Consider the following 22,660-nt stretch of genomic DNA (forward strand, 5'->3'; position numbering starts at 1 on the left):
AAAAAGAAAGATTCCTGGACAGACTTTGTGCCTGAAGAGTGGTGCCTGATTCCTCTCTGGGTGTCTTTGGCACAGGAAGTTTCCTTTGCTCCCATAGACCTGAGTTGCTTCTACCTCACTTTGGGAGTTTATCTATCTTCAGACTTCTCTCAGGAGAGGAATAAGCAGCTGCAGACAGTGAGGATCACCTAGCATCAGGAATTGCTATTACTGGTTTAGATTACTCAGCATCTGTTATACGGGGAACTGGGGTTCCTTATGCAACTGGCTTCAGTGCTGAAAGCTGCACAGAATGAATTCTGTTTGACTCATTTTCATGGTTTCTCTGAAACAAACAGTCAGTCTCAGGAGCACAGTCACTTAACCCCGGACTGTTCAGGGAAATTTTTACGGTGATAAAAAAAACAACAACAGAACAAACAAAAAAAACACCACCAAAAACAACACCCAAACAAACACAAACAAAAACCAAACAAATAAAACATTCCCAAACCTCTACGTTAAAATAGAAAGGAAAAGAAAGATTATGATATCAGAGAAATTATTGTGAGATAATCAAATGGTTTAAATTTTTTCTTCTTTATTTTAACAAGCTTGATTTTTGACTGTATCATGTTCCTTTAATTTGAAACATTTCATGATGTTCTCCTCACCTCAGTTATGTCTCTCCTTTGTGTTTCCAAAGATATGAAATCATGAATTTTAAACAAATGGGGAAGGATTACTTTGATTATATCAATGTTGGCAGCTGGGACAATGGTGAGCTGAAAATGGACGATGATGAAATATGGGCAGAGAAAAGTAATATCATCAGATCTGTGTGCAGTGAGCCCTGTGAAAAAGGCCAGATAAAGGTAAATATTTTCTTAATTTGCTTCAGTCTTGTAGCATGAACAGACTTGAAATTTGAAAGCAAGTTTTTCTTGACTTTTACATAGAGACAGTATCCTACATCTTAATTAAAATATACAGACTTATGTATTTAGTTCTTACTCCTATCATAATCGTCTCATTATTTTCATAATTTGCTATTTTCTTGTACTCTTATATCTGGGAACTGCTGAGTTTTTTGGTTTTTACTTGTATTCCAAATGCTTACAGATATTGTTTGGGGGTTTTTGCTGCATATTTTTACAACATCTGAATCAGTGGAGTGAAAATCCCTGTCTGGGACTTGTCAGTACACTTGCAGGTAAATTATAAATAATAGTTGCTATTATTTCAGTGCTAGACATAGTCACATAAACTGGAACATTATTGCTCAGACCTTAAATCTGTGGTATCATCAGAGAACAACAACATATACCACTCCTTCCAACCTCAGGAAACGTAGGTAACAAATTTTTTTAGTCATACTAATTTTACTGCTTCCTTGTTTCCCGGGTTTTTGATTTTTCCTTCCTCCCTTCCCATTCTGAAGTAAGGAGGGTAGATGTATCTGTCACATATTAATTGTACACTATTATCCTTCAGCATCCCATGACACTTACTGCAGAACAGTTAAAATACTGCAAGTCCTTAGCTTACCTTGTAACCCTTTATATAAAGTCTGTGGAATGAGCTGATAGGCATGGACAGCCATAAAAAAAGCAGCTGTAATTTCTGACAAGTCTCACTGGAAGTTGGATCACTTTTCTCATGTGTTTGAATGGCATAACTGAAAACTGGGAAGCAGCTCCAGAGAGGTACTGGTGAGAGGCTGAATGTGCTCTTCAATGTGAAGTGAATCTCTTCAGCCTGGGTTTTACAAAGTTTCAGGACAAGGTCACCATGTTTTATTCACTATGTGGTCTTTGGCAGAGTCAGTAAGTGAGTTTCATCAGACCAATTGTATTTGTCTTCAGTGTAAGAGTATGGAGTTAGATTTCTGAATTTCTTTTATAATCAATAGAAATAATATGTTGTTTCAGGTAAGGAGTCACCTCATTCTCATGTAGGCTTTCAAAACTGTTATAAGAGCAAGCTTGGTGTAGAGATACTTTTTTCTTCATTGATGGTAAAAGACACCCAGAAAGGACAGTTGACCCAGATGAGAACATACCTTCTGCAGACACATAAAGGCAGGTGGGATGAATTAGTCCCACGGTAACTAAACGGGGGTCTGTTGTTAGCCTGCTCCAGCCACAAAGTCACATATGTGGAGGATAGAGATGGACAAACAGCTAATATCTTCAGAACTGAGTGGCTCCAAGTTCCTTTATGATCTGTTGGCACAACACAGGTGACAGGAAGTATCTTGTGTTCTTCATTAACACAGTCTTCTTCCGCCTTCTGCCCGTGTTCTCAAGGATTCTCTGAAGAGGATTGTCCGCCAAGTCATCACACACTGAGATATATTGAAGTCCAGTGTTTCAAATGCTCTGTTTGCTCCTCATTAGGTTATTGATCATAAATCTCAAAGTTTACCTCAGTCTTTATCTTCATGGTCTTCACAGATAATGGTGAGAGCTTGATCCTACCAAGCTCTGTGGTAGTTTTCCTGCAAACTTCTGTGTGACTGAGTTATTATGAAGGAATTTCAAGCATTCAATGTAATGATATCCAACACTCAGCAACATTTAATACATCCATATGAAGGACTTGATAAAATCCAAATGCAACCCAACTCTATAGATTTGAAATAATGCAGACATATGATTATTTAAATAAGTACAGGTTCAAAGGATTGATCAGGTGACAAGGGGAAAGAAAAATAATTTTTGTTTTGAAGAGAATTATTTATGTTTAAAAGGACAGAAAATATTTGTTCATGGGTAAGTAATACAACAAAGAATTGTTCAAGAAGTGGGGGGAAAAAAGTATGAATTAAATACTGACTAAGAAATTTAACATAAGAAAAAAACAAATTCTATCTGATTCTGAGTACTGGAGAACAATTATCTTTATTCCTAGAGAAGGATACATAGTCCTTCACTGGTAGTACTGGGTAAGAAATTATCAGAGTACCAGTGTCCTGATAGATTTGTCAAATTCCAAGTGTTCAGGTTTGAATACACTTTATAAATTCATCATTGCAAAAGATACAAAAGTCAACCTACTTCTTATGCTATAATTGGGAGTATTTGTTTATAAATTGTTCAGGAGGAGTAGAGAAACTGGAAATACTTTATTTCAAAAGGAAGACATATTGACAAGAAGCACAGATGTTTTCAGTGCCCAGAGATGATAAATAAGGAACTTGAAAAGTCTGAATTTCAATCATAAGCATGCAATAACATTTGACAGAAAATTATGAAATGAGAAATCAGGTCATATGTTAGAATGGATAAAGATAACATTCTCATTCTTAAATGGTAATTAGAAATAAGCAATTAAATAATTCTGGGAAAAGCATGTTCAGTTTGATGTCTGGAAAAAATCAGTTTTAATAAATCACATATAATTTGATGAAAAATAAGCACCCAAAATGCTTTGGGTAATGAACCCTTAGGGACATAATGCTGTTGGTATGATTCCCTGTATGGACTAGAGTGGAATGAATTATGTGCCTTGAGTATCATGTACTGGCTTCTGTAAGTACATTACCATCTACAAAATTTTGAGTTTTGCAAATTCTATGAGGAATAAAACCATCTTATTGTCCTTCTGTACCTCCACTTATACTTCTCTGGGTTTGATGGTTTCTTCTGGTACTTATATGAGGGAAGAATGCAGAAATTTTGTCAAATTTTACATATGAAAACGTATGAAAAGGAACTCACTTTAAAATAAAATCTAAAAATCCCTTCTATCAAAAAAAAAAGGTTAAAAAGTTAAATTATCAACTAGGGCAGCATGAATGTGTGTTTATGCTGATAAATCAAGTGTCAATTTTTGTCTCAGGTGATCCGTAAAGGAGAAGTGAGTTGTTGTTGGACCTGCACTCCTTGTAAAGAGAACGAATATGTATCTGATGAATACACATGCAAAGCCTGCCAGCTTGGTTCCTGGCCCAATGAGGACCTCACAGGTAAATGTGTTGTGGCTGTGCTTATGTTGTCAATGAAAGTGCTCATCTGCTGAGCTGAAGAAACAAATGACAGATACAAGAGAATATGAGAACTGCTTTGGTCAGATCAAACCCAGGGATAAAGCTGAAATTTGAACTGAAGCTGATCTTTATCTCCTCACCTCAGCCTGACTCAGGATTTGTTCACATAATTCAGCTCCTATCTAAAGACCTGGATAACTTGATCTAGAAATAACAATAAAAAAATAGTCCTGGTTTTATATTCAGCCCAGTCCTAGCCTCTAGCTGTTAATGAAGATCTTACTTTTCACCAAACAGGTACAGAAATTAAGTACTTGTCAGAGAAATAATTAAGGGAGATCAAATTTCAGAGTTTTATTTTCTTCCCAAGTAGGTACAGAAGACTTGTCTAATACCTTCTTTTTTAATCTGAAAAAGTTCTGAACTAGTTGCTGTAGTTACCACCGCTAAAAGCTCGAGTACTCCAAACAGACTTCAGTTTGCATTAGTCCTTTGTTCATCAGAGTCTGCTGGAACACAGGGTTCATCCTTGCCACAGCTTAGACCTCTATGCTCTTGCAGAATACCAGTTTGGTTTCTTTAGAGATAAATTGTTCCAACACTTGTATCCCACTTATTTGTGCTCTGAGTATCTAAATTCTCAGAGCACAAACCTCTTCAAAATGTTGTTCAGGGATCAGGTTCTCATTGTACCAGGTTTTGTACAGACAAGGAGAGAACAGACAGGTTTTTTTTCCAGAAGAACTCACAGACTTGATTTGCATATAGTTTCTATGGATGAGAGGAGAAATTTTGAGGTGAGAGGGAAGACAAAGGAAAACACAATTTGCTTCATGAATTTATATAACTGGAAGGGTGTAAGGCAAGGCTTGACCTACAGAGATATTTTTATATGAGAGGTTAATACTTTCCTGGCAAGGAATGTTGCCTTGTTTTGATAAATAAACTAGGTTACCAAATTATTTCAAAAATATCATTTAACCATGACATGGATGAGGTATGTTTCAGAAAATGTCCAACATGGCACTTTCTCTAAAAAAAAACCTGACAACTGAGAAAAATGAAACAGCAGTAAAACGGATTTGCAAGTGCTCCTCCATCTATGCTCCCACAGCCCTGCTCCCCCACTCCTGCCCCAGGCATCCAGCAGTCAGTCACCAAAGATTTCTCATCTCAGGGAAAGCTTTCTTGTGCCAGGAGAATGGAGAAGGAGAGAAAAAGAGAACTGGCTGCATGTGTCCCCAAAAGCAAGGTGTTGAAGGTATGGCATAATCTAAGGTTCACTCCCCAGATGGGCCATCCAGAAGATTCCAAAGCCCACATTGCAGGGACTAGGCCATCACACCAGGTTGGTCAGTTCATGAAGGTTAATTAGTGCAACTGGTCAACTCTCCCACCTCCAGGGGTCTTGTCTGAGATATGGCAGATCCCAGCTCACCCTTGTTTTGGTAAGCACCTGAAGTTTTACCCAACATAGATCAGCTAGAAAAGGGACTGCTACAAGTCAGTTAGGAGGAAATTTGTTCCAAGTGCCAACACTTCTGAAACACCAGTGATGGGAACTGCACATTGATCTGATGAAATTTGGGTAACTAGCCTGTAAGCACCATATGTAAGGCAATGTGGAGTAACCAGGCTACAAGGTTGGTCTTCAGGTTCTGTGCTTTGAGCTGGCTCCCCAGGCACACAAATCTCCTGATTCAAGCAAGACATCAGTCTGGTCCTGTGGGAGGATTCACCCTGTGAAAGTCTCACTTTGCACTCAGGATAGAAGAGTGGGATGGGTTGGCATCTCAAAAGTTCTTGTAGGATGAGTCAATGATTTTCCACCCATAACTGATTGTTTTTAAGGAAAGCAGTTGTATTTTTAGTTAAGCCAACTGCTTTATGTATTACATGAGCAAATATTTTGTATTTGTTTGCAAAATTACATTTTGCAAACCATTCATCCAGCTTTAGATATGGATTTTCTGCCTTTACAAGGACCAAAGACAACCCACATACAAGAGAACCCTTGACATCAGTGCCAAGCAGCGTTCCTCAGGAGATCTAGTCTTTGTTCCTCAGCCAGGCACAAATTTGGCAGGCACTATTGGGAAACCGAACCCTGCCCTCTTTGGCCTCCATGAGCACAACTGATACAATGTGCCCTCCTAGTACCAAGACATCTATCACATAGCTTCACAGCTGTGTAGTCTCCACTAACTCATATTCACATGATGGCTGGATCTTGTTTTGTTTGACTTTGTATCAGAAACAGATTTTAAAAAAATCTATTCCCAATTTTTCTGTACAATATAGTGAGCTGGATTTCTAATGTTCATATTTATAGTACCAATATTTGCAGCTTGTAAAAAACTCCCTTTCAACCTTGTTTACAACATAGGATTCAGTAATAAATGTGAATTAAAAGTAGGGAGAGTGAGATGTATTTTGTATTCTGGAAGGGAAATTTCCCTTCAGTTTAATAAAGTATACACCAATCTCCTTGAAATGTCCCTGCATCTGATACTGCAGCAGACTAAGTCTCTTTGCTGCTTAAGAAAGCCATTTCTTAGGTAATGTCAGCTCCACAAGGGTACACATATAAAAAACTAATTGAAATAGGTCTGCCTCACATGATCACCTTCAAATGACAGTCCTGTAAATGCATCAGCCATGTGCAGCTTTTAACATGGAGCTGCACCTCACCGTTTTTTATCCAAGATATGATCTTGGATAAAAACTTACTTGGAATCCTTTCTTGGCTCACATAACAAAACATTGCTCCATCTTTCTTATGTTCAATGATCAGTATCAGTTTTGTGCTGCAAACTTCACTACATAAAATGTCTAACGTCAGGGATGTTACTGACAGAAGGGAAGAGAGATTAATGCACTGTTTTGGTCACCCATGGAATATCAAAATTCAGATGCAGCACAAGAGAAGACAGAAGGGATGCAATATGTGTAGGAAAACAAAGTTATTCTCAGAACAGGAAAAGACATTGGAGTTCTGAAGTACAGAAAGGAACAGGGAGTCCAAAGGTAGTGGAAAAGACAAGCCAGAATGAGAGTTTCTCTTGATTAAATAGTCGCTGGAAACATCTCCTCTAGAAGCAAAGCTGAGGCAAGAAAGGGAATGTTTAGCTGCCCATAGTTATTTCCTCACAAATTTCAGGTTCATTGCTTATGCATACAATATTCCCTAGGGATCACACTCATCCTTAGACAAAAACCTAGTAATTTTCTTCCTTTTCTTCAGATTTATCTGTTTTATCCCGACATGTACTACAATTAATTTTTCTCCTACTCATTTAGTATCAAGACAAGTTTTCCAAACTACTGTAGCTCCCCTACTTCCCTATGTGTTGTTAGCAACATCCATACATTACAGCATCAATTCACGCATTAGTATGGCCAGCACGGCTGAGCCACATACTCAACTACAGCAGGAGGAACTCATGATTTAAGTCCAGAAGTATATACCAGTCACTCCACTATTCCTCAAAGCCCTTCTTTCCATTATATTCACAGTAGATGGAAAAGAAATAGATGTCATGCAAGTTTAGATACAAATGAAGGCATTTTCTTAATGCTGATGAGCAAACCTAAATGAAATTATTTTTCAGTAACTTGATGAGAATGGTTTTTTTATTTTCCAAAAACACAAGCGACTTTGAGGGCATGGCCTTCTGCATTCAAAAATAGTGCTTTAGAAAGACCTGACAAATTTTGTTCAGCTTCTCAGAGCTTTTTCAATGTATGTAGGAGTATCTTGGTCCAGTTGCCACTAATGACTAAGAATGTCCTTCACAGAATGTCCTTTGAGGTGGGAAAGAAGGAATGATTCTCTCTTTCTGATGTTCAGGGACAGCATACAACAATACCAGAAACAAAGTTTTGTCTGGTGACCTCAAGTCGGCAAAAAACACAGATTATACTAATTCCAATGACATTTGGATAATCTTCAGGCTGTATTGGCAAGTTTCTCAATTTCTGTATATTCCAAACATGCTGGCTATTTGATTTTCTTAATTGGATTCCCATGAAAGTAGGAGCTTGACTATTTTACAGCTCTTGAAATGTTTTGTTATTCAAGGGTAAGGATATATATCGGAAATAAATATTTTACTATAGTTACAAAAATGCTTTCAGCAAGTAAGGTACAGTGAACCCAGGATAGCAATGTCAGATCATGTCTGTCCATCTCAAAGTGACAGAAAAGAGCTAAGACTATCCAAACAACAAATAGAAAGGACTGAAAAAAGGTCATCCCAGCTCTAAGTGACATAACAGCCATTTCAAAGAACTCTGACAACACTGATGCTACATCCAGTTTGGCCTGTACTGATCTGGATTCCTCACTGAGAAGCAAAAATTACTGCCTCCCTCATCCTAAGGGCATTGCTTGTACATTCAGCAAGAGCCACAAAGAACAGACAGTGCTGGAGGTCGCTTGTCTCTTGGCTCCCAGCACACTGTGAGACAGCCCATATGCATGAGGTCAAAGGCAGGGGTGATACTCGACGGTGGATTGCAGCAGATCCCAACAAGGGTTTGGATGGCTCAGCCTGCAGCATGCTGATTCAGTCTGTGGCAGAAGCCATGGGGGTCGGAGCCTCAGTTGTCTCATCAGACTGGATTCTGCCCCTCACACAAGTAAAAAGTAATGAGTCTCTTTCCCAAAATATTTTCAAACAATAACTGCTTGTTTCTTTCAAGTTACTTTCTTCTATTCCCACTTGCGATAATGCTGCAGCCACTGGTAATTTCAGCATTTGTCTGAAATGGGAAAGGAGACAATTTAGTCTGTGTTGACATTGATATTTCTGCTGAAACATTACTAGCATCTGGCTTTTGATCATAACTGGTAAGGCTGGAATTCAGACTGATGGTAGAAGAAGGACACAATTTTTATCTGGTTGTTTTTAGTGTTATGAATGCACATCAGTAGATATAATGTCTAGTTTTCACCCTGTTTTCTGTGACCTGTATTTCTCTTTCCTTTTTATTTTTTATTCCAAATGAAATTTAGCCATTGACATAAGTCACTCTCACACCAGCCTCTCAGAGAAAGCACATGTGGATGATTTGAGGGTTCAGGTGATGATATTATGAGCAGGATCTCTATCTGTCATTTTCTCCCATCCCTTGTTGATGGGTTTGTGGACTTTTCTTCCCTCAATTCCTTTTCCAGATACGGTGTGAACTTCAGCTTCCAGTTCAATGTGAGCCATACAGCGCTTTGGGCTCAAGTGAGTCGTTCAATAATGCTGAGCTCAACAAACTGAGCTCTTGGAGGCTCCTGCACTGGATGAATGGGAACTTGCCAATAAAGCCAGAAGGACCCACTTGTAATTGTGCCTTCGGTTATGGAAAGTTTGATGAACATGATGTATTCAGAACAAAACATTTACAACACATAGAGCCAGCATGTTTTAGTGTAACTTAAATCAAAACAGTAGAGCTGACATAAGGATGGACCTGATTGTTGTAATTCATCACTTGTTCTTGTCATTCTGTACACTTGTGGCATTAAAAACTCATTCCCCATATGGTCACAGAGCATCTTTAATGTACTACTCTAAGATTTATGGGTTTGCCTTTTACTGCGATGCACTGTTAAATCTGTATATTTCAGTTAGTACAGACTTAAGATGTGGCTGATCCCAAATCCTACCCTGCAGAGGTGACTGAATACACACATGCACAGTCATAAGCTGCATCCATGGCTTATGCAAAACCACATTTGCTAATGGCTTTAGTAAGTGTGCCAGCCTGGGTACTGTGGCAGCAAAGAAGATGGTCACTTCTACATGCTCTGCTATTGTAGCAGTTGTAAAAGCTCCCACCAGAAAGGGCAAAGTGACTATAGTAACTTACCATAGCACCAGACTTGTTAAAGATGTCCTTCCTCCCTCCAATTGGTCCAGATTCCATGTAGAAGTCAGGGATCTGATAAGTCTCCCAGAGTGCTTAGATACCCTCTGTTTGGATAGTGCTGGAGTTAAAAAAAAAACAAAAACAAAACACCAAAAAACAAAAAAACAAAACCCTAAAGTATAAAAGATACTCTGTCAGCTTAATGTAAATTTTTATTCTGACTGACATTTTCGCATCTCAGCTTTCCATATATGTGAAAACCCAAAAAACTATTTAGGATATCCCTTCTCCCATCTTTTGGGATTATAAGGAGAGAAACATTCAGAAGCATTAATATCAAATGTCTAATACACTTTGAAAAATGCCAAATCCTATGTGAAGACTCATTAATTACTAAAATATATCTAGGTTGTTGTTTGAGTTTCAGCTTTGGTGTTTGGACTTCCTTGGAAGGATGTCTGAAAAGTTACTGAGAAAACCAAGTCTTTTGTTAACAGGTCAAACTCACTGACCAGGATGCCAAGCCCCTCTGAAAAATATTTAGGACTTACTAAACCAGCAGCAATTTTCTGCCAGTTTTAGTTTCCATGTGCAGATTCAGTAAACTTTAGTTCATGATGTTATGTGAATTTATTGAATTCTCTTCAGTTTCCAGAGTGAATCCTATTCACAATCCCTAGTCTGTCAAGTTTATCTTTGAAACTAGTTTAATAATGTATTTTATACTGCCTATCATGATTTTTCAGTGCTAAGTTAATACATTTTTATGGACGCTGTAGGCATGGTAAAGTCTTGTAGGTGTCAAGCTATACTAACAAATTAAAATAATGCTAAGATCAAAACCCCAGAAAATGTGGTCTGTAATACAGTGTTTCATACCTGTAAACTCTTCTCCCAAATGAACTAATTTTAATGCAACATGAAAGATAAAAACTAAGTGACAAATTTGCCTCCATAGGAAGAGGACAGTGTACTAATAGACCTACTAATAGACCTATGGCACTGGTCAGGCCTTCAAGAGCATTTCCTCTCCTTGTTTATTGCACATTTTATCACACCCTTAAAATAACTAAATGCTTTTTCAAAATATCACAAAGTATTTTTTTTCTCAGAAGATCCTTACCTGTATTTTATTGGTGATTTTTGATGCTTCTTAAAGAAAACCTTTTCCTAGCATGTCATATGGGACTCTAACTTTTTCTACCTGTTCATCTTGCTATTCACATATGTATTTAGTATCTTTCTTGATACTGGTGATGTTTCTGGCGAGAGGAGCATAAAGGCAGTTTTATGTCAATTTTACTGGGGCTCCATTCCCAGAAGCCGTTCACCCGTGAGCACAGAACAACTCAACACCTGCTCCAAGTTGAACTGCGTTCTAACAGCCTTTCCACAAGCCAAAGATTGCCTCAGCACACTGCAGGGACCACAAAACAAGACTGCTGGCTTTGTTCCACCTCTTTCTGAGCCAACTAGGAGAGAAAACTTTCCAGGTGCTTAGAGACGTCGATAAAGTGTAAGAGACAGGCTGTGGGGCACGATCTTGTCCAAACAGCCATTGATAGGAATGCGCTCCTTTCGTGGTACCAATTTTCAGCTTTTGTCTTGGTATGGTCCTGACCATCAACATAACCTGAACACTCACAGTGCTGTTTTCTCATCTTTCTTTTACTTGGTTTAGTTGTCCTTCTCTAAATTGTCATTGTGAGAATCCATTACCTGTAAAACTATTATATGAAAACTTCACCAATCATTATTTTATGAAGATTATCCAGTCTTTAAATCTTAATTGAAGAATAAATCATTGCGAAGTTTAGCATTCTCCTTGTAAAGTATACCCAGTGGCAGAAAAAATGGGACAAGTTTTCAACTTTTTTTCTCAGGTATTTTATTAAGAGAATGTAAAAAGAGTAATAAAGCAAGGAAGGCACAAAATAGTCTGAAACTAATGAGAAACATTTGGTTATGATTCACCTCTGCTGCAACATTAGAAGTGAAGCAAAATTTAGCCCCTATATCATTGTCTGCTTGGAAAGGCCAGCTGCCAGATAAAGACACTTTCTCCTCATATTTCCTGTCTAAGAATATAAAGTCGTGTTGGAATCTGGTAACAACTTGTTTCCCAAAATATTACTTACATTTTGGTAAAATCAGAAATAGATTTAAAGGTCATTTACTCATAAAACTTACTATAACTTTCTCAAAAAAACAGTCACATGGAGATATCTGCACACAACAGAGGATGCTTTCTGGTTTTCACCCTTCTTTCACCACTCTCACTTGCATAAAATGTTGATTTTAACAATGTGATTCCTGTGCTACATTAATCTTGAAAAAGTCAAAAAGAAATACATTGTCTCCCTCACAACTAATAAGTGAACCCATAGAATGAGCAAGAGTTAAATAGGTGTCATCAACTACTGCTATGAGAGTGTTTCATAAAAATCTAATGTCTTTCTTACATTAAGATGTGGTAAGAATTTTATTATTGCAACAGAAAACTTTGTACACCAAAACAGTTTATATAACTGCTTTATTAAACTACCTTTATTTCGACCTATGAGTTTTTCCATTTTATTTTGACCCCTAACCCTGTTCTGCTGAGATTGGGAATGATAGAGCAGCTTGGTGGGCACATGGCATCCAGGTAAGGTCAAGCCACCACAGTTCTTTTGGTTCCCGGTATGAGGCTTGAGACAACGGCAGTTTTATATTAAGTGTACTATAGTTATAGAGTTATTAAGTGGCAGGCATCTGTGCAGGTCATAGAATCATGGAATGCTTTGGTTGGAAGGGACCTTAAAGACCATCTAGTTCCAACCACCCTACCATGGAGAGGGGTACCTTCCAGTACGCCAGGTTCCTGAAACCCTTATTCAACTTGGCCTCAAACAATGTCAGGGATGGGGCATCCACAGCTTCTCTAGGTAATCTGTTTCAGTACTTCACTATCATTACAGCAAATAATTTCTTCCTAATATCTAATCTAAATATCTCCTCTTTCTGTTTAATGCCGTTCCCCCTTGTTCTATCACTACATGCCCTTGTAAAAAGTCCCCCTCCAGCTCTTTTGTGGTCTCCCTTCAGGTACTGGAAAGCTATTACAGAGTTTGTTGGCTGCACTGCTTATCCCTTCCTAGTACTGAGCTTGGGAACATGTTAATACAACAATGGTTTATGTGCTTTGCCCTGACATTGATGGCCTTGCTGTGCTGGGGGGCTATCTTGTAGTGAGGATAAGAAAATACATCTCCCTCTTCCTATCTGGGACTGATATGAATATTTTTATTATGCAGGTTTCTGAGGTCCTTGTTCATCCTTATGTGAGCTGTTTAATATTACTAATTAACAATGTTAGCATATTGTGGTGTTTGTGAAATCTGGTGTCTTCCTGGTGTAAGAGAAGACAAGTTTTGGGTAAGGTGATAACTGAAATGTGCTCTGAGACAGCCTGTCCCTGGGTGGCAGGCCCAGACTAGCCCAGAAGAGCGTACTTCTAGGACACAAATGGGTGCTAACAGGTTTTTGAAGTAACCACTGTGAATACAGAGAAGATCAAGCAGCTATCCACCCCTCCTGGCCTCTCCAAAGACCACTTCATTGTTGAACCATTGTGAGTTGAAGAACAGCAGGTGCCAGTTGCTACAAGGATGATGCACTGGAGGCAATATCACACGAACCAAGATTCCCTGGCTCCCATCCATGAGCTGATTCAACATATGGGGAACCAATGAGTGATCAGCAAGATTCACTCACCTTTTGATAGTCCCATATGGCCAGTGCAAAAGTCTGATAGAGGGTGGAGATGAACAGTAGACTATCATGGCCTGAGCAAAGCAAGGCCACTGCTGAGTGCTGCTTTGCCAGATGTATTAGAGCTCCAGTACAAACCAAAGTTGAGGGAAGCCAAGTGGTGTGCTACAGGTGACATTGCCAGTATGTTTTTTTCAGTTCCTTTGACAGCAGAGTACAGACCAGAGTTTGCTTTCATGTGGAGAGGTGTTCAATATCTGGAATCATCTGCCCCTACAATGGAAATGCAGTCCTTCCATTCGTCATGAACTAACCTGGAAAAATCTCATGCCTCTGAGCACTTACAGTACATCAATGACATCATGGCATGGGGCAACAAGGTAGCAAAAGTGTTCAAGAAGGGAAAAAGAGTGATTCAGATTCTTCTGAAAGCTGGTTTACTCTTTAAAAGAAGCAAGATCGAAGGACCTGAACAGGAGATTCAGTTCTTGGGAATAAAATGGCAGGATGGGTGCTGTCATGTGCCCATGGATGTAGTCAGCAAGATAGCAACTACTTCTCCACCAGCTAAGAGAAAACACAAGCTTTCCTAGGCATCGTAGGACAATGCATGTTCCAGACTAAAGTCAGCTTATAAGCGCTCCCTTTTGAGTGACCCAAAAGAACTATTTTGAGTGGGGCCTTGAGCAACAATGAGCCTTTGAGCAGATCAAACAGGAGATAGCTCATGCTGTAGCTCTTGGACTAGTCTGGACAGGACCAGCTGTGCAAAATGTGCTCTAGACTGCAGCTGGGGAGCATAGTCTCACATGAAGCCTCTGACAGAAAACTTTAGGAGAAACCCAAGGTTGACTATAAGGGTTGTGAAGTTGGGGGTATCAAGGATCAGAAGCCACTACATCCTGACTGAAAAAGTGATATTACCAGAAAATGAGGGGGTTTGAGCCATTCCAAAAGCTGTTGATACAGAAGCGTGTCTCCTTTTGGCACTGTGATTACCTGTGCTACACTGGATGTTCAAAGGGAACATCCCCTCTACACATCACACAATCAGTGCTACATGGAGTATGTGGGTAGCGTTGATCACACAATGAACTTAACTGAGGAAACCCACCTGCTCAGGGATCCTGGAAGAGATCATGGACTGGCCAGAAAGCAGAGGGACCACACCTATACAGTCTCTACAGTGCAAAAAGAAAGAAGGGATGGAGAAGGGATGCCAGCTAAAGGTTTTCTGCCAGCCTTTACTTCTATGTGTTGATCTGTACCCTAGAATGAAAAGCTTTTTTGTTTCCCTGTGATGTGGGTGCTTGTTAAAACCTATACAAAAACTGAGAAACAAGTGTCCTTAGATGGATTGCATTGTTAATTCATCTTTGTGACTAATTTATTAAATTCAATTTGATTTCACAAGTTGGAAGAGGTTTTAATTTCTCAGAAATTTCAAAAGGATGAATGACAGATAAAGAAGTGAGCAGAGTGTGCCATCCCAAATTACCTATTAGTTACAACTCTGATTCTACGAAATTTTTGTTAGTAAAAAAGCTAGCATATCAGAGAAAGAAACACGCCCTTTTTTTTTTGACAGTTAGAATATGAATGATTCCTCTCTATATTAATTAAACAAGTACCAATATCCTTCATAGTGTACAATATTATTATTAGGATTGAGATCTGGTCCCTTAAGCGCAAATAGTATGCAGACAACCCTGAGGCACTTTGTACTGAGGTAATGCAACTTGGTACTGAAATTTATTCATAAATTACTATATTTCATAGAATTTAAAAAGTAAATTCCACTGTGAGAGCTGATTTATGTCAATCAACGTGGTCATCATGTTACATTCCAGATAAAGTGTATTACTGAAATAAGCTGTCACTGAAATGTACTTATTGAACCATTATATTAACATAATCTGAACCTACACTCATTATAATGGTAGCTTCCTGAAAGATAAAAGAAGAGAAATATCAGGAAACCCTGTAACTATCATTAAAGAATCTCACTCCTACATACTTCAGTTCACCTTCTTCTTTTTTTTTTTCTGTAGGTTGTGACCTCATCCCAGTCCAGTATCTCAGATGGGGTGATCCTGAGCCAATTGCAGCAGTTGTTTTTGCATGTCTGGGTCTCCTGGCTACCTTGTTTGTTACAGTTATATTCATAATGTACCGTGATACTCCAGTGGTCAAATCATCCAGTCGAGAACTTTGCTACATCATTCTAGCCGGTATCTGCTTGGGTTACTTGTGCACTTTCTGTCTCATTGCAAAACCTCAACAGATTTACTGTTACCTTCAACGAATTGGCATCGGTCTCTCGCCAGCTATGAGTTACTCTGCTCTGGTAACTAAAACCAACCGCATTGCAAGAATCCTGGCTGGAAGCAAGAAGAAAATTTGTACAAAGAAACCTAGGTTCATGAGTGCCTGTGCCCAACTGGTTATTGCATTTATCCTGATATGTATACAATTAGGCATCATTGTTGCCCTCTTTATAATGGAACCACCAGATATAATGCATGATTACCCAAGCATTCGAGAGGTCTACCTGATTTGTAACACCACCAACTTGGGTGTTGTAACTCCCCTTGGATATAATGGATTATTAATTTTGAGCTGCACCTTTTATGCATTTAAGACAAGAAATGTCCCAGCTAACTTCAATGAAGCCAAATATATTGCCTTCACAATGTATACCACCTGCATCATTTGGCTGGCTTTTGTGCCAATATATTTTGGAAGCAACTACAAGATAATCACCATGTGCTTCTCAGTGAGTCTGAGTGCCACAGTGGCCCTCGGCTGTATGTTTGTGCCCAAGGTCTACATCATCCTTGCTAAACCAGAAAGAAATGTGCGCAGTGCATTCACCACGTCAACTGTAGTCCGCATGCATGTAGGGGATGGAAAGTCATCTTCAGCTGCAAGCCGCTCAAGCAGCCTGGTGAACCTGTGGAAAAGAAGGGGATCGTCCGGTGAAACCCTTAGGTAAAGTTTTTTAATTCGGGAGTGTGGGGAAGCAATTATTATATTCTGAGAGTTACTAATAGTGGAATGACAAAAAAATATACATTTCCTTTACCTCTGCACTGGGAGAGAAGTGAGTCCTCTCTCCCACAGTACTGTAAGTTTTGGACTTAATTTAGTCAAAGTGCTGTGCAAAAATGGGGAACAAAGCAATGGGCAAAAAATTACAAAGTTGTAAGTACCAGCTGTGACAACTGTACACTAATCTAGGGGACAAACAAGACCTTAGGAGGAAAAAAAAAAAAGAGAACAAGAAATATAACTCATTGTCTTGTCCTGAATGCACTCGTTTACAACCTCTTTCCTTAAATGAACTTCACAGTGTCTGTGTTTTGCCTCTAGTCACAGCAGTAAGACAACAGGGTTGCTGCTAGTGCTTACATAATGGAGGTGGAGCAATAAACACAAGTGTCATCATCAACATCCACTCTCAGGCATCTGAGGTTTTTTTTCATGTGACTCTTCTGTTATACTTTTTATCTCCTATTCCCTTGATTTTCCTTTCTTGTATTATCTCTTCCTGATTTCTTTTTGTCTTTACCTATCTTCTCTTCTTTACCTTTCTTGATACCTTTTCCTGTGCATAATCTCCTAAATCTAACAAATTCAGCTGCTCACAGGCTCTGTCTCATTTCCTGTCATTGAACAGATACTCCCTCGTGAGATATTTGTTTCTTCCTAAGGCATTATTTGAATTCAGTGATCATAAAGACAAGTTGTATGTTCAGTTATAAAAATTACTGCAGGTGAACACTAAAGAGAAAGGAGAGCTCTGTAGTGGAAACACTGTTCTGCTTCACAGTCAGAATGTGTAGGCATGCACTCTGACCAGTGGTTTGTTTTAATTTTTTGATCCCTTTCACTTTTGATAAGGGTTCTATGGGGATAATTTGGGTTATTTAACTGCTGGAGTAAACAAAAAATTCTGTCTTTATGAAAATGTAAAGAAACAATTTTACCATTCCTCAGCTATCTATGTCCAGCCTGGAAGTGACAAGTAGCTAGATTTTTCCTCCTCACTTAAACACATATGGATTTTAGGATTGATAATACAAATATTTCCAGACATACCATTGTTCACAACTGGAGTTGTCATGCAACATGGTCAATTTGTACTTTCATTTCTGTATGAAGCACAATTTAGACTTGAGGGAGGATCTTACTAATACCTGCAGGGCATATTATGCCAAAGTGATGATTTTTTTTCTGTCAGATTATTAGTAATGCTTCTCTTTCAGAGACTTTCAATTGGTACAGAAATGGTCAGTCTATTACAAGATATTTTATATCTATGATCAGTTAATGATGGTTTTTTTCCAGTTCCTTTCCAGGTGCAGAGTAGGATGATATATAAAAATGATAAATCCTTTATCAGGTTAAGAGATTGTTACCTGAAATATCCTTTTCTTCAGCCTCTGTCTGTATGCATGAATGACCTGAGGTGTTTGAATTAGAATCCCTATAACAACTTCTGGACCAGCTAAAAGAGGCATTCTTCATAATATGTCCTCAATCGAAGGCGTTCTTTCTCTTTGAGATCGTTATTATTTCCCCTTGCTTTTGCTGCAAAGCTCATTTGCCATCTCACAACTTTTTTACCAAAAAGATGAAGATATAGATGACAGGAAGATCTTGGGCTTGGGAAGGATTTGTTTGTCATCTGTTCAGGTCCAATTTGGAAAGGTACTGTTGTAAAATCATTGTTTTATTCTGAAAAATAAGGACCATATTAGATCCCTCAACATGTAGATAATATCTGCAGTAGAGAGGTATTAGCAGAATGTAATGGATCATCATCAACAAAGACTTTTTCAATAGCACAGTTTTGGGAATGTCTTCGATCCGAAAGACCATTGAGAGTGCCCAGTATGTGTGTGTAGGAATGAAAATGGCAGTACAAAGCTGATATATTGACATATTTACCTAGATATGAAGAACTAGAACATTTCATTTGAAACTTGGAGAAAAAATGTCACCAGCACTGTTCATTAACACGTAAAACTGCAACAAAGAAGATCCTTCTAATACATGTGTCTGAATCCTCAGGTGATTAAACTGTGATGGTACCAGTGAGTTTAGCAGTGTGTGCCTGAAGAGTCTAGGAACTGAAGAGAAATTGATTCCATCCATCCGGGGAAATTATCTCTAATAAATGCTAATTTGATTACATGAAAGAGAGTCCTAAAAGATACTGAGTAAACTTAAAATGCTGCTCAGAACTTCACCTAGATCTGATACCATCTCCAAGAAAGAACAGAAAACCACTGTCAGCTTCAATTCTGTAAAGTGTAGAGAGTGATCAAACAGAGTTCCACCATTTTAGTTAATATTCAAACATTTCTTTAAAAAAAATCCTGTTCACTAAGTAATATGTTTCAAGGTATTTTTCAGTACAATACTCAAAATCTTGTTTTGGATAGTTAGTCAAGTAAACACTGAAGTATTCAGAATCAAAGGAAATATGCACTAGAGCTACATGGCATTATTTAAATAGCTCAGAGGAGTTTTATTTAAAAGAGAGTGAGTCACTGTTGAATTTTAAAGAAACATGCTATTTAAGTCACAAGTGCGTAAAGGGGCCCCTATCATTAGCATTTTGCTTCTTGACGCTAATTTATAGCACAGTGTAATACTGCATCAAATCATTGTCAAACAGATAATACCAAAGTGACATTCAGAGCTTTCACATCAGCTGCAAAATGATAGATAACAAGACTGCTTTTACCTAAATAAAGCAATGCATCTGTTAGAGCTCTAAATGACTTTTTGCATGGGGTGTTCTTCAATTAAGAACTCTCAAGCAAGCTGCTGCTATGTGTTGGAATGAATTTTCACATACTGAAATACATAGAAGGAGAGAGTAAAACTATTCATTACCCAGTGAAATGAAAACCATTTCATGTAGGCTATTGTGATTCAGCAGTACTCACCAAAACATATTCTGCCCTCATTTAAAAGTAGGGCTAACAAACCTGACATTATCAGAAGCAACTCCACAAAGGAGAATAATAAACACTATACAGCTAAAGTCAAAGTCATATCACCTGTGTAGAGAAGCATTTGGACATTCTGATTTCAATTACATTACCAGTTAATTTTGTAGAGAGTAGAAAGACCATAAATAAATTTAGTAAATCTTACCTTGAGGTCCCAGGAGTTATTATCACATATGCTCCACAGCCCTTTTGCAAAAGTCCTAAATACAGGCCTAATTTATTCTCTCCTAATTCTCAAATAACTCTATCCCAGGTAAGATAAGGACTATATATTTCTTCTACAAGAGCTGCTGCTGTAGTATTTCTAGTCGGAACTGTACACCAGAAAGACTCATTCACGCTACTTTGACTGGGGGAATTTCAAAAGTTTCTCTTAACTTTGCCCTGGATTTACAGTAATTTAATCACTGTAGGTGTTTATGTCTTCTGGAATGTGACTTTAAATGATCCAAACTGCATATGCTCCATTTTCCAAGCTTAGAAATACTAACCCTTTAAACACACTCAAGTCCCTGAAACTACCTGCAGAAAAGCAAGATTTCTTTCCTTTAGAGGTTCCTTTCCTGAGGGACTAGCAAAGTATTAAAAACCAGCCCTAAATACTCTCTCACACACCTGTGTGCTATTCAAATCTTTAAAGTCCTACCAATATTTTTCTCTCTGCCCCTCAATTTTCTTTCAAATCTTCAGAGTACAGACCACACTCCATCTCATCAATTCTCCCACTGCTGGCTATAGGTAGTCCAGTGATTCTTGCCCTCAACTGCTTCTTTTGGAGGTCCCCAAACCACTTTCTAGGTTTCTTGCTTGCCTCAGCAGCAAATTCTGCACTGTTTCAGCCTGTAATATATTATGAGAAAATCAAGAGGAACCTGGCATCCTTCTACAGATCAAGCTGTGACACAGAGCTGTTCGCGCAGTGAGGGGGGAACCTCTGAAATAAGAGTGAGATCAGATAACATCATTGTAATCCCAATGTTAGGCTCTCTGCTTGGAGATTGGAGGCTTAGTTCATATGCATCTCCCTTTATTATATTTACAGTGGCAGTGAAAGGTAGAAGAAAGGAATTAGGAAGCTAACGTGTTTTTTTTAATTGCCAGTTGGTCATTCTCCCTGTGACAATGCAGGACGCAATTAGGTTTCTTCTACCACATTCTCAAAAGACAGAAGCTTGTAGATGCTCTACCAAGCCAAAAGTACTGTCCTGAATCAAAATAAGACAGATTTCCATCTTCTAAATGAGTTAGAATCACTGAAAGTAACTAAGCCAAAAGCTGAGCAGCACTTTCAATCTGTAACCCAGGCAGGTAGCTACAATCATGCAAAAGGTAAGTGTTGCCAGCAAAGTTAGATAATGTTAGGTATATTCAAGATACATTGAATGTTTATGGTATTGCACATAATTCCTACATACAGCTGTGAACAGTACAATCCTAGACAAGAGGAAAAATATGCACATAAATTTCTGCACCTTATCACAGACACTTCTCTCACAAATCTCATTGAGATTAAGGCTTAATAGCCCTGTGTGGCAGTGATACTTTATTTCACCTTGATTTACTATGTGATGCAGTATTTCCTAAATGATTAAACATAAACTGTGGCTGTCAAACAAAATGAATTAATTCCTTGTTTTTAATATATTATCTTTTCCTCTTAAGAAGTTTGTCTAGCACTGTGTGATTGCAGAACTGAGCATTGTTCTGTATACATCTGCAGAAGTGATAGAACTGGCAGCTTTCATCCAGGGGTGGGATCCCCTGTTCTAGTAATCCAACACTCACCTTTAGGGGAAGCACAGAATTTTTATTATAAAAATCACCATTATTTTGTTTTGTCTTACTCAACTTAGATAAAGATGCTCACATATCCACCCAAAAATCAGGGTTCTCGCTCTCGAGCACTACACTGTTACATCAGACAAATCAGTCAGATGTCCAGGGAAAACATGATAAGTAGATTTTTTTCTCCTGGATTGGATTCAACCCTTGACCACCAGCGTCTATAATTAGTGTATATTTAAACATCAGACAGTCACAAACTGGGCTATAATAAAGTATTTTGGAAACAGTTGTCTACCATCACACTGCATCACTGTTCCTCAAGGAACAGCTGGTTTTCCACCTTATCTGTTCTGTCTTTTCTTCCTTCTTATGACTGATTATATCTGTTTTGTTACCATTTAAACAAGAGGTATTTTGGTCCAGAAAATAAGAAAATATTCTTGGATCAACCTAGAAGTTGCCATTAGTGGTTTAAAAATATTCCAGTCTAAGTATTATATTATGCATCAGCATGCCATATTTCAGCACTGAAGTCTTGAGATGAGCTTTTTCAGAAGTCTGAATTGAAATTTCTCAAAAAGTCCACTTTTTTTCCCTCAGGAGATTTTTAAAATATTACTTCTAATGCTGAATATGATTGAAATCCATATAAAGTCCTGCAAAAAATGAGTGATTCAAAAATTTCAGGTTAAAACTTGAACAATCTTATATGCAAAAAATTCTTCAAGGTTTCACTACTGCTATGTTGCATAATTAAGAAAATCTTGAGAAGACATTGAGTTTCCAGACATATGGAAATCCCCACCAGAATAAACTTCTGCCACTGTTACGCACAATACACCAAGGTTCCCCAAGAGGCAACCCATGCAATTCCCATTGCCCAGATATCAAATTTTCACTGGTTGAAAGCCATATCCATGAAAAAGCAGATAGATCTGAAGTCATGGCAATGGCACCGTGATCAAATATTTTTAGAATATGCGTGTGCATTATCAGCTTGAGGATTTCAAACGTAAATGAGAGAGATTCAAATTCCCTATGCCTCATCAAGATAAATTGCCTGAGAGATGAAACAGGGTTGTCATTTCACATGCAGCTTTTAGTCCTGTAAAGAAGATGGAGTACAAGGAAAACCAGGGGAGTTTTGTGGAAAGCTGAAGCTGATTTGTATTCTTCGTGTGTACTCCCGTTGAGAAAGATACCAGTCATGAATTTCTACCACAGCATATTCTATTGGGACACATTTCTTACAGTACAAGTG

General features: G+C 38.3%; 1 protein-coding gene across 8 annotated transcripts in view; it reads left to right on the forward strand.

Annotated features, from left to right (window-relative positions):
- GRM5 (glutamate metabotropic receptor 5) overlaps positions 1-22,660 on the forward strand; it is a 239,810-nt gene that overhangs the window by 192,929 nt on the left and 24,221 nt on the right. For all 8 annotated transcript variants that reach the window (XM_027653971.1, XM_027654134.1, XM_027653904.1 and 5 more), the window contains 3 exons: positions 686-854; positions 3,823-3,949; positions 15,640-16,579. In XM_027653971.1, the coding sequence (XP_027509772.1) occupies positions 686-854; positions 3,823-3,949; positions 15,640-16,579 (1,236 nt within the window). The remainder of the gene's footprint in view (positions 1-685; positions 855-3,822; positions 3,950-15,639; positions 16,580-22,660) is intronic.

The sequence above is a fragment of the Corapipo altera genome, unplaced genomic scaffold (assembly GCF_003945725.1).
Source record: "Corapipo altera isolate COAL_440 unplaced genomic scaffold, ASM394572v1 0, whole genome shotgun sequence".
Classification (NCBI taxonomy): domain Eukaryota; kingdom Metazoa; phylum Chordata; class Aves; order Passeriformes; family Pipridae; genus Corapipo; species Corapipo altera.